Source organism: Nicotiana attenuata, unplaced genomic scaffold (genome assembly GCF_001879085.1).
Source record: "Nicotiana attenuata strain UT unplaced genomic scaffold, NIATTr2, whole genome shotgun sequence".
Taxonomy (NCBI): Eukaryota; Viridiplantae; Streptophyta; class Magnoliopsida; order Solanales; family Solanaceae; genus Nicotiana; species Nicotiana attenuata.
This window is the reverse complement of record NW_017671991.1, coordinates 68,759-88,627: the sequence shown is the minus strand read 5'-3', so window position 1 is coordinate 88,627 and position 19,869 is coordinate 68,759. Positions and strand designations below refer to the sequence as shown.

Genomic DNA, 19,869 nt, shown 5'->3' with positions numbered 1-19,869 from the left:
CGTATTTAGGAATGTAAAATTATTAAAAAAAGCGCCTAAAGCGACTAACGTGTTATTATCTTTGCGGGAGGCCGTGAAATTCGCTAAACGGCACGTCCCGAATTCTAAGTATTTTAGTATAAGCATTTAAAAAGGGCCACGCAATTTATGGGTTTCATTTGGCGTAGCGCGCCTCGTTTTATTTTTAAAGGCCAACCTAGAGCAAACTATTATTTTCTATTGAATTTGTCTCCAAAAGGGCCTAGTTAATAATTAAAGAATCCGGGCCCTCAAACTCAAGTCCACATCCAAACAAGAGGAAAATCCCCTTAGCTTAAATGTGCTACCTAGCTCGAGAAGCCCACAATTAACAAATATTTTCAAACTTTAACTTAACAGCTTGGCCGGTGGGATAAGGCCCTCAGTAACTTGGGCTTCAAAATCAACCCAAAATGCATTCACTTTCCAGAATCAGGCTTCAGCATCAGCCCAGTGGCGACTATACTACTCTTGGAGCTAACATGGGCCAAATTATTTAATGGGTAATCAGGCCAAACGTTGGGCCCAATACGTAGCCCAAATATCATGAACATGAGCGAATTCGATACTGGCATAATCAAAGATCTTAATAGTTTATTTCAAACACAAATAAAGTGCAATTTGAGGTTAATTAGGATCTGATCCACAAACTCGTTCGCATTTTTAGTATTAAACAAGGATGAACTATATTTCAAATCAATTTAAACTCAATTAAGGAGTTAGCACTTGATCAAAATTTGATAATCAACTAGATTTAATTCATGTGCTCTTACATTATGGACTCGAAGTGGAAATCCAACACTGAAAATCATAAATAGCTCCTGAATCAATTTCACATAAGCCGTATAATGTGGATACTACAAAACCTACTCCTCAGCGTTTGATAGGAACACTGAAGCTAATGCTATCAAGTAGTCAATCTGAAACTCAAACTACAACTATTCTAACAGTTTAAACTAAGACTTGTTTACAGCTAGCATCACACTCATAATGTCTATATAGTTCTGAAGGTAGTTATTTATACAGTCCAATTAAACATCTATAAGGCTAGCAAACTGATCAATTACATATATCAATCCCAAATTAATTACAAACTGAAGATTCATCTAACTATGAGAAATGACCTTTATTTCATTCTCAAATTGAGGTATACAGCAAAGCAGGAGCAGAACGTGTACCTGGAAATTGAAATACAACAAGGAAAAGGAGAGATCAGCAGCAGTGGTGAGCTTAATCACAGTTTCAAACAGCAAATGACAGCAACAACAATTTCAGCTTGGAATCCAGCAATGAAAAACCAGTAGGCAACCAAAATTGACTCGAACAAACCAAATTCAACTTGAAATTAACCCAGGAGCCTTTAAAAAACCTCAATTATTGATCAAACCAGGAAATCTAAGCTACTTTGACCTTAAGTAAACTAGAAATTTGAAGTATGAGATAGAACTTGAAATTGAACTAAGAACTACAGCAGAATAGCATTGTTTTTGGAGTTTTGTTATGCCTAAAACTAATCGAAACTAAACTAATATAAACAGAATTACTGATTAAACTGAACACTAAAAATAAAGGAATTAAAATCAAACACTGATTAACAGGATTGCCTAGAGATCAATTAAACCTATAGAAATAATACTGAAATGAAACAGCAGTTAAACTAAACAAAAGAAGATCATAAGAACAGATTTAACCATGAACAAGCATTAAACTAACAGAATCAAGAATAAAATAGAAATCAATCAACATTTATACTAACAAAAATCAGAAAAACAGGAGGAACAATTACTAGGTTAAAACTAATAATCAAAAACTTAAACTAAAACCTAGAACACTAATTATGGAGTAAACTAATCCTAAACACAGGAATCAAACAAAATTAAACAAAAATTAATCAAGATGACGCAAAGAGGAAGCCAGAATCATCAAACAAAATTAAAATCAAATAAAAATAGAAACTCATTGTTATTGGTCTTCATTTTTATTGATTCTCGAAATTGATTTTTAGTTAATGCTATATGTTTTATTTTGTTAAAAATAGAACATACAACATTAATTAAAAATCCCTCGAGTGCTTGAAATCCCCCAAAATAGTGTTAAAGCTTTTTAAAACCCTAGATTTAAAATCCAGGGGGTTCTACTGGGATTTGAAGGGTTCTAGCTCGGGGTTAAGGATGAGGAAGTCAAGGAGGCTATATGGTAGGGTTTTGGTTGGATTTGGAGGTGTTTAGGGTTTGGCAGGAATCTTCGATTCAATATTCGAAGAATTCGGCTTGGATTTGAAGGAAATTAAGGCCATGCATGGACTGGGGAGATGAAGACGGGGCTATGGTGTTAATTTGGTGTCGTTTGGGGGTGACGCCGCTGTGGACGGCGGAGACGGCGTTTCTGTTTTTGAAGATTCGAGGAGCTTGGCTTGGATATGAGGGATGATATTCGGAGCTTTGGGAAGAGGAGAGGAAGGCGGTTAAAGGGTGTAAATTTGGGTGTCATTGGAGCATCGCTGCCGGCGGAGGCGATTTCCGGCCGGCGGCTTAGGGCGGAGAGTGGCGGAGACGGGAAAGGACATTATAGATACGAGGAAGATGAAGTTATCTCTAGGGTTCCTGAAATATTTTGGACACTTTTATTTAAAATCCACGATTGAACCAGGGCCGTTGGATTAGAGTGGATGGATGGCCTGGATTTAATTTGGCATTCATTAGTTCAAAACGACGTAGTATCCCTCCTATACTACGTCGTTTTATTGGTCTCAAGGACATGGTCGTTTGGACCGGGTAGAGGTGCATTTGGACTGGGCAATTTGAACGGATTTGGGGTTTGGGCTCGAGCTCATGGCCCAAAATGTGACAGGCCAGCTTTCTTTTTCATTTCAATTGTTTGTTTCAACACTTTATTTAATTACAATTCATTTTCATTTCAATTCCCTTTTTCCCCCTTTTTTTGATTTTTGTTTAATACAAAATTAAAATTAATACACCTGATTTAATTCTAAAATTAAACTAATTAATTCTTCAAAAATCAACAAATCCTAGTTTAAAAAGAAAACTTAAGGAAAAATCGAAATTAAAAGTAAAACAATACAAAAGACTATTGTTAATTGTTTAACTAATCTAAAAATCTAGAATTGGGTCCTAAATGCAAGTATGCTATTTTGTAATTTTTTTTCATTTTTATGACAACTAAAATGCACACAACATGCAAACAAAACACAAAAATGCACTTAATTCCCTAAAATTCAAACAATTAAGGAAAAATCCTAATTCTAATGAATTTTATAGGAGTAAATAAACGAGGCAAAAATCACGTGCTCACAGCTACCCCTCTTTGCTCGGAGACACGAAGGGTTTTCGGGCAAAGATAAATGAGCAACTATGAGAGATTTTTGCCTGCTTGTCACTCCATGAGAAGCATTTTTTGAAAACCGTCTGACCGAAACCTGCTTCAAAGGTTGCCTACATATCCTTGGCTATAAAGGAATCAGGTCACTGTAGTTCTGGAAGGTTTGGTAGCTGGGACTACCAGGAGCTGTGATTTCACTGATGTTGCTGCTGTTACTGCTTGCTGACCTCCTTATTACACCACAAAGGAAAATCAAAGCTAAGCTAGCTATGCCTATCAACTATGAGTTACAAGATTCCTATCTATAAATCTCTTGAAGCTTGATCTTGAGTCTTAGCTGATTTTGCTGTGGACCTTGATCTGAATCTTGATGCTCGTAAGTTGTAGGTGTTTGTTTCTTTCTGCAGCATTGGGTCAAAGCGGGATCAGCGGAGCTTGTGACTTCAATCAGATTTTGAGCAATCCGCACCCTTGTTTGCTTCACATTTGAGTTCATTTCTTTTTGTTCTTTTCTTCTTTTCTTTATTCTGGATTGAGACTCATTCCATCGGTCATCTCGCACCCTATGTCTTGAGGTCAACCTGCTTAAGATACCAAAACAAACAAACAAACGAAATTTTCTGCCCTAGTTTTCACTAGGAAAATTTCGTGAGTTAGTTGTGACACATATATAAGCAATCAAATCAGGATTGTGTATCCTTGTGAGTGAATCCAGGTTATGCTGGGAAATGACCGGGTTATGCCGGAAAAGAAAAAGGGTCCTCGGGTTATACCGGGACGGAAAGAAAAAGAAACTCCTTGGGTTATGCTAGGGAGACCCACGGGTTATGCTGGGATTGGAAAGAAAAAAGCTCATTGGGTTATGCCAGGGAGGTCCACGGGTTATGCCGGGATGGAAAAGAAAAAGCTCCTTGGGTTATGCCAGGGAGATCCGCGGGTTATGCCGGGATGGGAAGAAAAGGCTCCTTGGGTTATGCTAGGGAGATCCATGGGTTATACCGGGATGGAAAGAAAAAAGCTCCTTGGGTTATGCCAGGGAGATCCGCGGGTTATGCCCGGATGGAAAGAGAAAAGCTCCTTGGGTTATACCAGGGAGGTCCACGGGTTATGCCGGGATTGAAAGAAAAAAGCTCTTTGGGTTATGCCAGGGAGGTCCACGGGTTATGCCGGGATTAAAAAAAAAGGCTAAAGGAAAAAACGCTCAACTCAGGGATTGGAGCCCTAATGTTGGCTAAAGGAAAAACGCTCAACTCAGGGGTTGGAGCCCTAATGTTGGCTAAAGGGAAAAACGCTCAACTCAGGGGTTGGAGCCCTAATGTTGGCTAAAGGGAAAAACGCTCAACTCAGGGATTGGAGCCCTAATGTTGGTTAAAGGGAAAAACGCTCAACTCAGGGGTTGGAGCCCTAATGTTGGCTAAAAGGAAAAACGCTCCACTCAGGGGTTGGAGCCCTAATGTTGGCTAAAAGGAAAACGCTCAACTCAGGGGTTGGAGCCCTAATGTTGGCTAAAAGGAAAACGCTCAACTCAGGGGTTGGAGCCCTAATGTTGGCTAAAAGGAAAAACGCTCAACTCAGGGGTTGGAGCCCTAATGTTGGCTAGAGGGAAAAAGGCTCAACTCAGGGGTTGGAGCCCTAATGTTGGCTAAAAGGAAAACGATCAACTCAGGGGTTGGAGCCCTAATGTTGGCTAAAAGGAAAAACGCTCAACTCAGGGGTTGGAGCCCTAATGTTGGCTAAAAGGAAAAACGCTCAACTCAGGGGTTGGAGCCCTAATGTTGGCTAAAATGAAAAAGGCTCAACTCAGGGGTTGGAGCCCTAATGTTGGCTAAAAGGAAAAAGGCTCAACTCAGGGGTTGGAGCCCTAATGTTAGCTAAAAGGAAAACGCTCAACTCAGGGGTTGGAGCCCTAATGTTGGCTAAAGAAAAACGCTCAACTCAGGGGTTGGAGCCCTAATGTTGGCTAAAAGGAAAAATGCTCAACTCAGGGGTTGGGGCCCTAATGTTGGCTAAAGGGAAAATGCTCAACTCAGGGGTTGGAGCCCTAATATTGGCTAAAAGGGAAAACGCTCAACTCAGGGGTTGGAGCCCTAATGTTGGCTAAACCAAGTAACAGGTTGATATTGGGAATTCTAAACCATCATTTTTAGGATTCTTTTGTTATCTCTTTTTTCTCTTTTTTTTCGTTTTTGATAAGATGCAGGAAAGAACTTAGAGGAAACTTCCCTTTTGCATTGATTATTTGCTGCAGAGCTGTTTCAGCACTTGCGCGTTTCTTTTCTTTTGGCTGCACCTGCTTTTGCGCGGTTGCCTGGATTGCACTTGTTTCAATTTTCAAACAAAGAATAATTGTTAGTTTGAAACGGTGGTTGGTTTTGTGGCCTTGATTGCTTGATCCCGGCCTAGCTTCTGTTGAGAACCTTTGCTGCTTGCTGGTTTTGAAGATTCTTCTCTCTTTCAAACCGGATGGCTCATCTTGCAGGATTTCATGACAATACGCCCGCGTGGGGCTCCGACATTTCACTTTATTCTGCCTCTAAGACCTTTGTCCTCAATCCATTTTTGTTTTTCTCTTTCAATAGCTTGATTTCAAAGCATCTGCCAACATGGCCAGTCGGGATTGACTTGATGCACCCGCTGAGGCTGGGTACTTTTCTTTAGCTTTGTTAGGGGGAGCCCTGTAAAGCCAATCCTGCCACCTTTTCTTTGTAATAGTTTCGAAATCAGTGTTAGACCGAAAGGGATTCAAGGAAAAAGTAAGCAAGAAGATGAATTTAAAGAGAAGCGTCCCTTTCGGGGGGAAGAGAAGGACCTATCTGGGGGTGCATGCAAGCTTCAAATAAACATGACATGCTTGTTGGACTGGATGCCCAACCCGCACAAACTTTCCAGCTTCTCGTGAAACCATTGATCCGTATTTCAAAACCAGGGAACCTTGCCAGGACTCTTTTAGAGGTGAGATGTCTTCTTTTCGGCCGACCGCGCCCTTTGCGGGTTTTCGCCAGTCGACCTCTCTCATTTCTCTTCTCACCGTCGCCCGATAGTGATCTTTACAAATTTTCACTAAGCGGACTCTCTCATTTTCAATTTCTCTACTCACCGTCGCCTTATGGTGCCCGTAGGTTTTCACCTATAAGACTCTCTCATTTTATTTCTCTCAATTGATTGCATCAGATTCCAACAATGATGTCTTCAATTCCACGCGTTTGCCAATTGATCGGAAGGACTTGGACAAGGTTTTTGGGGAAAAAGAATCTTGGATGGAATTACAACTTTGGAACCATTTTGGTGGGCTTATGGCCGAGCCATTATATCATCTGTCCCAGTTTCATTTTTTGGGGGAATTGAGATTTTGTTTTGGTGTGACTGAACCCCAGAGAGAGGCTGCCTACGTATCCTTTGGGAATCAAGTCAGACGTAGTTCAGGGAAACATTTGTTTTTGGTTGTTTTTGTTTTTTGTTTTGTTTTTGTTTTTCTTCTTCTTCTTTTTTTTATTTTTCTTTTCTTTTCTTCTTTTTTTTCTTTCTTTTTTTTCTTTGTCTTTTTTTTTTCCAATAATACTTTCGGGTTCCAAAGAGGGTAACCAAGGAAGAATAACCGGCTCAAATGGGTTTGCAAGGGGTTGATAGTGTTTGGATAGCGGGAATGAAAGCCTTCGTCATCTCAATTGGATAGCGGGAAGGAAAGACATAGCACCTTTTTACCGCATCCGCATTCACAACTGTTTCGGGATCATTTCCTTCGATATCTCCCAAATACGATGCTCCTCTCGGTAATATTTTCCGGATGATGTATGAACCCTTCCAATTAGGAGCAAATTTTCCTTTTGCTTCCTGGTGATGAGGGAGAATGCGTCTTAACACGAGTTGTCCCACTTCAAAATTCCTGGGAAGCCCTTCTTGTTGTAAGCGCGGGCCATTCTTTGTTGGTACAACAGCCCGGATGTGCCCTGAGTACATCACACTCTTTTGTTGTAATGTATGGACCTTTCCAACCCGCGAACCAATTTTCCTTCAATTGTTCCAATTCTTTGTTTTATTTCCTCAAGGTTACCTTCTTTGCATTTCGACTCTTGATTCATTATTTCGAAACCTAACAGTATTTTGGGATCTAGGCATGAAGTCCGCAAGCATGTCATGTTATTTAAAGCTGCATTATTAGAGCTAAAGAGAAGAAATGAAATAGCAAAATCAGAAAGGATAAAGAAAAATGAACGATGAAATATTGATTTCATTTCTTGGAATTTTGAAGATAACAGGGTTCACATTCGGGAACTTAAAGACACGAAACTAATAGAAACATCTGAGTTACACTCTGGAATAACTCGGGATGCAGAAAAAGTAGCAGGGCGGGTCTACCAGGACTCCCGCCTGATCGGGAATGGCGTAGCCTTCCAGTTTTGAAGCTTGGCACTTGGTCCCATGTATAGCACCTAGCGGTGCTAGTGCCCTCTCCCGGCTGGACCATGTGGGTTTCGTAGAGCATTTTCCTCATTGCCCCACGTATTTTCTCACTTTCTTCAGCCGTGAAAACCTCATCATCTTCCCCTCTATTGTACTTAGGCTTGACAAACGTTTCATACAAATGTACCACCTCATAATCGGCCATTTTCATTTTTTGAGAGAACACTTCGGCTTCCTCAGCACTCACAGGCTTCTTAGGCGGGAAACGCCTTCTGGTGGCATTGTTTACCTCCTCTACATTTGAATATTTCTCAACAGGGGGGTTTTCTAGCAGCTCTCCCAAGATCTCTTTACTCTTGTACGTAACCACCGTCTGATGATAATTCCATGGTATCGCAGCAGGGTTCGTCATAGGCTTCTGTGGTACGCGTCCAATAACCACTGGCTCACTCAGTCGAGGTGGTTTGATTGTCCCCCGCACCACATAGGCTCTCTTCGGTACGTACACTTCCAATTTCTTTGGAGGGCTCACAATCAGCTGCCTTTCTTGGCGGCCTCGTGGGACATAAAGAATTCCATTTTTGGGAGGTATCGCTTCTGTTCTTGTTTCAGCTGTCTTTTCTGGTTCTGTCTTAATGACCTTGTTCTTCTTCTCCCCTTTATCTTGCTTTGGGGCAACCTTTGGCTTTCTTTCCGCATCAGCAATGGCAATTATGGCCTTTAGCGCCGGATCAAATTCTTTATCTTCGCAAATCATTCAAATTACTAGCCCGTTATTATGGGCTGGCAGTGGGTTATTAGTCACGTTTGGGACATCCTCATCCCTCAGCACTATCTTTCCTTGTTCTATCAATTCTTCCACGGCTTTTTTCAAAGTCCAACAGTTTTCTGTATCATGCCCCTCAGCTCCTGAGTGATAAGCGCATCGGACACCCCGCTGATAGGAAGGCGATTCTGGGTTTTGCCTGTTTAGAGGTATGGGCTGCAGCAGACCCATTTGAACAAGCTTCGGAAACAGACTAGAGTAGGATTCACCGATTGGTGTAAAATTTGGCCTCCTGGGTGGTTCACGAGGACGGAAGTTATTTTATGGAGGACGGGGGTTATAGTGGTTCTGGTGAGGAGGCTGGTTTTTTTGAAATGGAGCTTGGTTTCTATTGGCATGTGGCTGCGGTCGAGCAAAGGGTTGAGCATTCATGACCGTATACGGTTGAGGAGCATAAGCCATGTCATGGTGAGGGTAGTAATGTTGAGGGGTTCTTTCCGAGAACATGGGTCTAGGAGCGCGGTGTCTTCTTGCACCCGATGCTGCCATGGATGTTTCTTCTTTATTCTTTCCTTTTGCTACTCCTCCAGACCCGCCTTGAATGGCTTGGGAAGTTGCTCTGATAGCAGACTGGCTCAAAATTCTACCCGTCTTCAATCCATTTTCCACCATTTCACCAATTTTAATAGCTTATGCAAACGGTTTACCCATAGCTGACATCATATTTTGGAAATAATCAGCTTCCTAAGCTTGAAGGAACACCGTGACCATTTCGACCTCGTCCATCAGAGGTTTTACTCTCGATGCCTGTTCACGCCATTTGATTGCATATTTCCGAAAGCTCTCCGAGGACTTCTTTTTCAGATTTGCCAACGAGTTCCGGTCTGGAGCAATGTCTATATTGTACTGGAACTGTCTAACAAAGTCTCTCGTGAGGTCGTCCCAGATGTGCCAACGAGAAATATCTTGATCCATGTACCACTCGGAGGCGATACCCACCAAGCTTTCCCCAAAGTACGCCATGAGCAATTCCTCTTTCCCTCCAGCTCCGCGCAATTGATTGCAGTATTTCTTAAGGTGAGCAATAGGATCGCCATGCCTATCGTATTTCTCGAACTTCGAAGTCTTGAATCCCATAGGCAAATGCACGTGAGGGAACATGCACAAATCAGTATATGACACACTCTTTTGCCCACTTAAACCCTGCATGTTTTTTAGGCTCTATTCCAGGCTTCTCATCCTTTTTGCCATTTCATCCTGTTCGGGAGCTTTGGGAGTCTTTTCCTGTCCCGTTGTGAACTCATATGGAGGTGGTTGGGAGTAAGTATAGGTGGGGTACTGAGGAGGCTCCGACTTGGTAAAGTGGATTCTGAAAAAGTAAGGCCGAAGGATCAAAAGTAGGCCTAGGCAGTGAAGGTTGTGTGGTGGCCGAGCATNTGAACGTTTTAAAAACGGTTTAAATATATATAAGAACCAAATTACCCACTTAAAAAATGAATAACCAAAGTGGATAACTAATGGGTTTAACTTTTATGTTTGTAAAACCTCAAATTGGGCATTCCTCAAATTTGAAAGAGTAAGAATTCTCTGATCATATTCAAGAATATTACTCGTTGGTTAATCTATAAAGATATTGGGGGGCTACTCCTGATGTGAACACCTGGGGGCGGACCTCAAAAGGTGTTCCCACAAAATGAGCCGACATGGTGGGCTGTCCCAATGGGGTATTTGGGTGGCTGATGGGGATATTATAGGTACCCCCTGTTTTAGGAAACAACTCGGGGAATCCGGGGATGGCACTTGGAGGCTCCCTTCCATTAGTCCACGCATCGCACATCTCCATGACCCTAAGACGTAAGATCCTTTTCTCTTCAGCCGCTGCAGACTCTGAGGCCGGGATGCCCGAGATTGGGCTATCTTCTGGGATGGGAATTGCTGGCAAGGTCATTTTCGAAGACATTTCAATGCTCCCCTTTGATCTGGTAAAGTACGGGTGTGAAGCCAGTTTACCACGAAAAACCAACCACCGTTTCTATAAAATCTGGACTTTGGGTGACAGCAGCAGACGGTTAGTTTGACGCAAATAACAGATAGGTAATCGCACGTTGAGGCGTGATGCACCTATATAGTTAAATGTTTAAATGTGTTTCTATATGTTTCGCATCGGTTGCATGCGTCATCCCGGCTTTTCCTGTCCAAATTCTTTTCTTTTTATTCCGACCCTCTTTTTTCTGCGTTTTCCTTGCTTTTCTGGTTTTTCTCTCATTTTCTCATTTTTCTTTTCCTTTCTGTCTCATTTACTTATGATAGCATGATATAAAAAGATACGTTATGTTGGTATCCGGTTGAGTAAGGTACAGGATGCCCATCGCGGCCCATCCGTTTGGGTCGTGACAGAAGTGGTATTAGAGCAGTTTTGTCCTAGGGTGTCTACAAGCCGTGTCTAGTAGAGTCTTGTTTATGGGCGTGTCGTGCACCACACTTAGAAGCAAGAGGCTACATGGCATTTAGGACTGTCACTCTTTCTTCTTACTCTAGATCGTGTGGTAGAGCTCAGTTGTAAGAACTCAATTTCCTAAACTCTATTTTATTCATAATACAACGATGCCTATATCTAGAAAAATGGTTGGTAAGGGATTGAACGCGGTTGTGGAAAGTTGAGTTAGCGGAACTCGAATTTGCATCATGCTTATTATTAATATAAGGTCTCCAATAGATCATGTGTGTACCAAGACGTGTGAGCTTCTGGAAAAGGAGCCCTAAGGCATGAATATCTATCCACCCATATGGTAAAGAGCAACGAGAGATTCAGAAGGTAGATACAAGCTTCAACAAGTAAAAGGAACAAGATGAGAAGGGTACGAGATACCCGGTTAATGAAGATTATCGGTATTTACAACTCAGACAGAAAAATATAAGCATTGTGAGTTACCTTCAACAGTAACAGAGGTATGTACAATTGGCCACACCCATCTCATTTATGACCTATGGGGGATAACAGAAGTAGTATAATAGAAGGGCGGATATCAGGATCCGACTGGTGTTAGAGTGACCCAAAATGGTGGATGGATTGTTTTTGTTAGTTGACTTTTCCGAAGGATATTGCAGATGTGCTAATAGATCTTCTTGTTAGACACCCAGATGGTGCGCTCTAAAATAGTACATCTATATATGAGTACTACAAAGGTAGGCACTGCAAGCCTTGAAGGGATAAATATTACCTTAGTGTGGCTCCCGTCCCTAGTGGAGAAAGAATGTTAGGCGACCCGAAGAGCTAATGGATGGATCAAGGGGCGCTAAAAGCAAAAGAATGTCTTGTTTGAGTTTTTAGAATAAAGTGATAAACATAAATGCTAGCGGAAAATAAGAAGAGAGTTAATGAAGAATTATGAGTAAGATATGATACATTGGATGACAACGGTAGATAAAAAAAAAGAACAGTATTACAGATTCTATAGTCAAGGGAAGGAAAAGACGAGAGGTGACAGGCCTTAAGACAAAAAAAGAGTATAGGCCATACAATCACTCATTTCGAGAAATAAGTTCGCAACTCTAATGCGATTACCAAAAGGAAAAATTAGACCCCAGAGTAATAGAAATCAGTATGGACTGGTGAATAAGATAAACTAAACATGAATTATGGACTGAGTAATAGTCAGCATCATGAAAATTTCAGATTTCATTCTGGCGATAATAGAATAAACGACAGAAGAATAACCTTTTAAGGTCATTAGGAAGACGATTCCCTAAAGCAAGCAATGTGAGCAAAATTAAGCTTAAAGGACTGTATGTGTTAGTTACACTAAGTGTCACCATCGCGAGTAAGGAATTTTGTTATCCTTGGTACAGAAGGACTACTGCAAGGCGATAAGGGTCATCGATGATGTGAAAGGACGACAAAGATGAAGAGGTAAAACATCTATAGGTAGGTCATCGTAACTCCAACTCTTAGTACTCCCCTAAAGGGGGGAATATGGAGTAAGGTGGCATTAAGTCAGAATTAAGTGGTTCTAGTAATTATGGAATGGTAAAGGAAGAATGCGAAAAAAATGAGAAAAAGGATGACATTGCACTTATTCAAAGCCTACAAATATGCACTTATTCAAAGCCTACAAATATGCTACGATTCCAGAATATTATGAAAACACGACGTCAAGGAGAGGAAAAAAGGCGAGATGTTATTGACAGATAAGAAGCATGTGCGGGACATAAGTTAAGACAAAAGAAATGACCCAAGAAAGATTACGTGGAATATTGATATGAGAATGAGCCGATGAGTAGTTAGTAGTTGATTCAGGAAGAGCCTAGTTATGGCTATACAAAAGGATACAGACAATCAACAGATCGTGCAAGATAAACATAGTAAATCCCAATATAGTGAATTCAGCCTCATAGTAATATCATTGTAATACTTGATAAATATTCAGATAGGAATTGGGATAGTTAAAGGTACCACATGAGTGTTACAAAGATAAAAGAGAGAGCCACTGGGAAGTTAGTCAAAATATCAAGTTCAGAAGCAACCCTACAAGTACAAGGGGGTGGAAGTAAGTAATTACGGATAATTATAGGCAAGGAAAGACATTAAAAGGACCGTCGAGTGTACAATGTAATAAGCTCACAGGTTTACAAGAGTCAGAGGATCCTCCCTAAATACTACAATGAAAGACTAGCTGAGGAAGTAAGGAAGAAGGTTTCAACCTAAGCTAAGTGATCTAAGGAGGAAATGGTCTTATAACAACAGTCTCACAACAACATTGTATGCACTCCATAAGAAAATGGCACCTACCGTGGCTAATGAACAGGAAGTAAAATCAGAAGTGATATTCAAGATCATATGACTTGTATGGAATTCCAATGTGTGTGGGCACTAAGGTAAGCTAAGTATGCATGCAATGAGGGGGCAGAAAGACCAGGAAAAGTAATTGCTTTCATTTTAAAAAACTGAGAAGGAACGAAAAGAATTATTCGATTAATGACCTAGTGTACGTTATTTACACACTTGAGAGTTCAGAGTTTTATACATGCAGCATATATGTGTACAATCCTACAGACATAGAAGACTCCGGTATAAGTTAAAAGAAAGAATTTAGCTCAGGGCATAGACAAAGGATTAAGTTGTTAGAAGATTGTATCATAGATATTCCATAACGCCCATGAAAGGCTAAAGTAATAACTAATACCAGGAGCCGCAGATCGGAAGATATCTTAAGCCTTCATAAAGGTTGATCAGAGGGAAGAGGAAACTAAAGAGTTACATCAACTAAGTAAATCAGGAGTCTGATTATTGGACCCAGAAAATTATAGAAATTGTGATTGAGAACATTGTAGAATCACTCTTAATATCAGATGTACAAGAAAGATAGTAAAACAGCCATATTCTATAATGGCTCTTCGATAAAGCCAGTTAGAAAAGTACCAGCCTCATAAGAAGTCAGTATGAAGCTCCCACCAGATTGTGTATGCACCAGAGGTGCAAGTATTATAATAAGAGCTTCAAGTTGTGGATGTGAATTATACCTATGTGGAAGGAAGGTCTTAAAAGAGATAGAAGATGTGATGCGAGATTTTAAGGTAAGTAAGGTAAAGGTGAATAGCGTACGAGATACTCAGGTGCAGAAGATTGTGAATAATCTATACTTCAGATAGAGGACTAGAAGAGTTGGGATTCAGTATCCAGGAATGGCAGCGGTGTCATTAGTGGCATACCTTCCAGCCTATGGTTTCTAAGTACCGAGAGATCTAGTAAAGAGAGTAAAGAGAGTTAGAGACGAAGTGATGTCTCGCTTGATGTTCCATAAAAACACAAGGAAATCTATGGTACAAGCAAGTTGAAGGAAGGTTGCGAGTAGTATAAATGGATATGTGTCGGTCGCAAGCAAGAGTATGGTAGAGCGACAAGGTTTTAGGAAGACAGGAGTAAGGATAAGAAAAGACGAGTGAGACGGTGACGAGAATGGATAAGTCCTTGGGATTAAGCCCATGAAAACAAGAAGAGCTGATGGTTTCTCTAAATTATAGAAAGCTAAGTATAGCCTGAATGAACCCAATGGAGTCTAAGACTATTAGCATTTAGAAGAGATGGAATGCTGCCCTAATAGTACAATGAGGGTGTAATTGTGATGGATAAAGGATGACATTTAGGCCTTCGAGTGAGTAATGATTTGAAAAGGATTTCATGGATTGTACGATATTAAAATACCCACGTAAGTGAATCACATTGGGATGCTTTAAAATACGGTCATTGAAGTACAATATCACCCCTAAGTCGATCAGGAAAATCACTTCAAATATTCCTCGATGCAACGTAAGCCCAAGTGGCAAGATATTACGTAAGAAGTTTCAAGTTATCAGCGGTATATTGTAGGTTAATATTGAGGTGAATTAACAATGGATGGACGAAAGTCACAAAGTATGAGATGAGATTAGGCCACCATTCTTAAGATGAACAGTAATGAGAAAGCATTAAAGGACTTAGATTTATACATATGGGATAAGCAATGAAAGTAACTTGGAGTTCGGTAGCAGACCTCAGTAACGATAAATCAAAGTAAGAGTTATGGTAGTAAAGTCATAAGGATGGATAAACGGATCTATGACAAAATGTAGCAACAGTTACAAGATTGGAAGGATTCCGACCACAAGTTGTGGTGTGAGAAAGAGGCCTAAAAAGGGGAATGCCCTGGCCTTTGGAATTCATTCAGAGAACAGTTGCCTAGATGGCAAGAGGAGTACTAAAGTATTCGAAAGACATAAGTTATGAAAATGATAAATGCATTAGTCAACATTCGAGGACGAATGTTCCAAAAGGGGGAATGATGTTACGCCCCATATTTTCGTACCTAAAAGTACGCCATAAGGAAATTTATGAATGCTCGGAAATGAGATAATACATCCCGTATTTTCGTACGTTAAAATTTCATCGTAAGTTAATCGACGTAAGTTCGGGAATGAGATTATTTTGGGATTACAAGTATTATGCTATTTCAAACAAGTGATAAGTAAATTCGTAAAGGTGAAAGGGTAAGCGAACCGAAGAAAACGAGTTTCGTCGAAGTTTGTCAATTTGGGATAAAATACGGTCTGAGCTATAGTACACGGTATTTATGGACTAGTGTCATACAAGGTACCACATGACTATAATAGTAAGGTGTACAAAGGGTTGGTTAATGGGAGATTAATAAGTTAATCAAGTGATTAGTGAATAATTAATTTAAATAATTGGGATAACAATTACATCTCCCATGTGGCAGCAAACCCATCCAAGAATGGTCACTCATAAATCACTATGTTATGTGTCAAGTCTTAAGAATGTGTGTCATTTTCATTTAATAAAGGAAAGACACATATAACATGAGTCATATCCATTCTTAAGGGACATAAGTCACAAATCCATTCTTATATGCATTCAAACATAAATATTTTTATGTTACAAACATAAGTCTCGAACGTAAGTCATATGCAAGATAGGATCTTCAACAATTCAAAGCAACATGAGATCTTGCAATTTTAAGGGAGTACAGTACAATCTTTCTCAAGAATATCATACGGATTTTTCCTACTCCGGTCTTGCCATCACGTGTTTTGTCGTGATTGTCGTGTGTTAGAGGGATTATGCAGACAACCGACTCAGGTATGTTAAGGCTATTCCTTATTTATTTTGGCATGATCCATATGACACAAACGAAACGAGCAAATTTACAATTTCCATACATGACTCTATTCATAAAAATATTAGAGATGCTTATGTTCTTGATTCCCCATATGTCATAGTATTCTATCATCTGTTCATGGGTCACAGAAAATACGTAAGTTGATAAAGTTTATTTCGTGATATTAATCAAAGGCATAATGGTCTTATGACACTCCGAAAGATTTTATTTACGTACTTCTCATGCATTACATTCATATACATTGACCCATGACCAGATGGAGTTATATACGCGTATATACGTATAACATATGTATAATGGATATGGGAAAAGGCTACGGCGTTGTATACGCACCACCACCTAATCAGCTGGTATATGTTGATGATTTGCCCACAGTGGACAAGATGATATTATGGGATGCCCTCAGAGGCTTGATGATTTTATGAACGCATATACCCAAACATGGTATGGCATTTATACGCATATGCATGACATTTTAAATACTAAAAGATTCACAGAGCTATTCAGACTTACATGTCGAGTCTTTTACTCCATGTTTCTCTCATGTCTATTATTTACTGATTTTCATTCATTACATACTTGGTACATTATTTGTACTAACGTCCCTTTTGCCTGGGGACGCTGCATTTCATGCCCGCAGGTCCCGATAGACAGGTTGAGAGTCCTCCAAGTAAGTTATCAGCTCAGCAGAAGGTGTTGGTGCGCTCCATTTGCTCCGGAGTTGCCTATTTGGTTAGTATGCATTGGACACGTACTGATTGGTATGTCGGAGCCCTGTCCCGGGCTTATGACGGTTATGTACTCTTAGAGGCTTGTAGACACATGTCATTTACATAAAAAATTGTATGGCCTTGCCGGCCTATGTTTAGTGGACGAGTATTCATGTTGGTCTTATAGGCCCGTATATCTTATGTATAAGTTAGTATTACATGTTTTATTCTAGTTATCCTACGGCAGCCTTTCTATCTCATTTACTTATGATAGCATGATACAAAAAGATATGTTATGTTGGTATTCGATTGAGTAAGTTACCATATGCCCGTCGCGGCCCATCGATTTGGGTCATGACACTGAGCCTGTTATACCCACTCCTGACTGTAATTGTGTTAAGACAAAGGAGTTTATAGTGCATCTACGAAAGCAAAAGGTGTATCAATTTCTAATGGGCTTGAATGATTCTTACTCTGAAGCTCGTAGTCAAATACTTATGACGAAACCGCTTCCCTCGGTAAATCAAGCATATGCCATGCTTATGAGTGATAAAAGCCAAATAGCTGTAGCTGTCGCTGCTGGCATCTTAGGATCCTCACCTACTGTCAATGCAACACATTCATATGACTGCACTATATAGTGCTAAACCTAGTTTCAATTCAAAATTTAGGAAGAATTACAACATTCAGTGTGAGTTTTGCAAAATGAAGGGCCATAGTAAAGAAACTGCTACAAAATAATAGGTTATCTATCAGATTATAAATTCAAAAATAAAGGGGGAGATGGAACTTATAATGCAATGGTCGAACCTGGATACACTATGCCCATGTACCCCAATCATGCCTCATACCAAGTATCTTAGCAAATATCAATGCCTCATTTGCCTGCATATCAAAATCCTCAACAGGTCATGAATCAAGGAGTTGAGTATTCACAAGCCATGAATCAGGCATAGGGTCATTATGGCACACAAGCTCTAGCAGGATTCTCTTCTATACAGGCACATAGACCTTACACAGGTTCTTCCCCACAGTCTGAAGGAAGTGTTTTTCCTTTCACTAAAGATCAATATGATTAGATAATGCAGATTCCGAACAATTCACTTCCTCTGCTCAAGCAAATGTGGCAGGTACTAGCACTGCCCTCTTAGTATCTATTAGTCCACAAGAATAGATTATTGATACTGGAGCAACTAATCATATGGTGTTAGATGCTAACTTACTTACTAAGACTTCTGTAGTTACTCCTTCTAAGTCTAGGACAGTCTTACTACCTAATGGAGATGTCACTCTAGTAACTCAGACTGGTGACAGCAATATTTCAGTCAGAAGCACATTTAAAGATGTCTTCTATGTGCCTCAGTTCAAGTTCAACTTATTATCAGTCTCCAAAGTGACAAGGGATCTTAAATGCTTTGCTTCCGTTTATCCTGATTTATGTGTCTTTCGGGATCTCTTCAGTGGTAGGGTGAGGGAGATTGGTAGAGAAAGTGATGGTCTATACTTCCTGCAGAAATATGGTGGGAAGATGCTCACTGCAATCTCTTTAGCTGCTGCTGGAATAAAGTCAAGACAGGGTGACACTACAGTTGATGTTGCCTTGTGGCATAAAAGACTAGGGCATGTATCCAGTATTGTTGTTAGAAAATTGTTTGCTTCCAAACTAGCCAGTATCAATGAAACTGTGAATAAGTGTACTGTATGACCTTGTGCAAGGCAAACTAGGTTGCCATTCCCTTCTAGTTGTATTAAGACTGTTTCTGCATTTGATCTAATACATCTTGATGTTTGGGGTCCATATAACTGTCCAACTTTTGATGGCAATAGGTATTTTCTGACAGTTGTTGATGACTTTACTGGGATGACTTGGTTTTTTTACTGAAACTCAAATCTGATGTATGTGTGGTGCTTACTCGGCTTGTTGTGCTCATTCAAACTCAGTTTAACAAAGTTGTGAAAGTAGTCAGGTCAGACAATAGCTCTGAGTTTGTCAACTCTAGCTGTACCACATTGTTTCAGAAGTATGGCATCATTCATCAAAGAACATGTGCTTATACTCCTCAGCAAATGGAGTTGCTGAGACAAAGCACATGCACATCCTAGAAGTCACGCGAGCTTTAAGGTTTCAGGCCAATATACCTATCAAGTATTGGGGGCATTATGTGCTTGCAGCAGTATACCTCATAGATAGGATGCCATCTTCTGTCCTTCATGGCCTTTCCCCTTTTGAACTATTGTATGGTAGGGCACCTAATCTTGGTCACATAAGAATTCTTGGTTGCTTGTGCTATGCCAAGCAAGTTCGTGAAACAGACAAACTCCTTCCTAGGGCTAAGTCAGTTGTTCTCATGGGCTTTTCTCACTCTCAGAAGGCCTACATTCTACTGGATCTCTCTTCTCATTGTTTTTTATCAACAGGGATATATCCTTTATGGAAGATATATTTCCCTTCAAAAACATCTCAGACACATCACCACCTATTTTCTTGCCTCCTGAATTGTCCTCTTTTAGTAAAGAGCAGCCTTCACTTCCTCCTGTTCCTGCTAGGCATGAGTCTACTGCCTCTTCTCCTTTGCATCAGCCTGCAGCAGATGTGATGCCTTCTATACTTCCTCCTCCCTCTCAGCACTCCACTGGTCTGAGGAGATCTTTGAGGACAAGTCAGGCTCCCATAGGGATGAAGGACTTTGTGTCACAGCCTAGACACAAATCTATTCCCTATTCCATTATTAACTATGTGTCTTATGATAGACTTTCTCCAAAATATCAGGCCTATTTGATAGCATTCTCTGCAATACAGGAACCTGCTTCTTTTGAATAAGCTGCTCAAGATCCTAGGTGGGTTGAAGATATACAAGCTGAAATTGCAGCACTAGAATCCAACCACACCTGGGATGTGGTATCCTTACCTGAAGGCAAGGTGTCTAGTGGTTGTAAGTAGATCTATAAGGTGAAGTATAAA

General features: G+C 40.3%; 1 protein-coding gene across 1 annotated transcript; it reads left to right on the top strand.

Annotated features, from left to right (window-relative positions):
- The first annotated feature begins 1,130 nt into the window (after positions 1–1,130).
- LOC109211213 lies at positions 1,131–19,728 on the top strand. The gene is made up of 7 exons (XM_019374715.1): positions 1,131–1,318; positions 2,416–2,617; positions 17,309–17,489; positions 17,987–18,037; positions 18,149–18,606; positions 18,908–19,242; positions 19,326–19,728. Exons 1-7 carry the CDS (start codon positions 1,131–1,133, stop codon positions 19,726–19,728), a joined length of 1,818 nt encoding a protein of 605 aa, XP_019230260.1.
- The last annotated feature ends 141 nt before the right edge of the window (positions 19,729–19,869 follow it).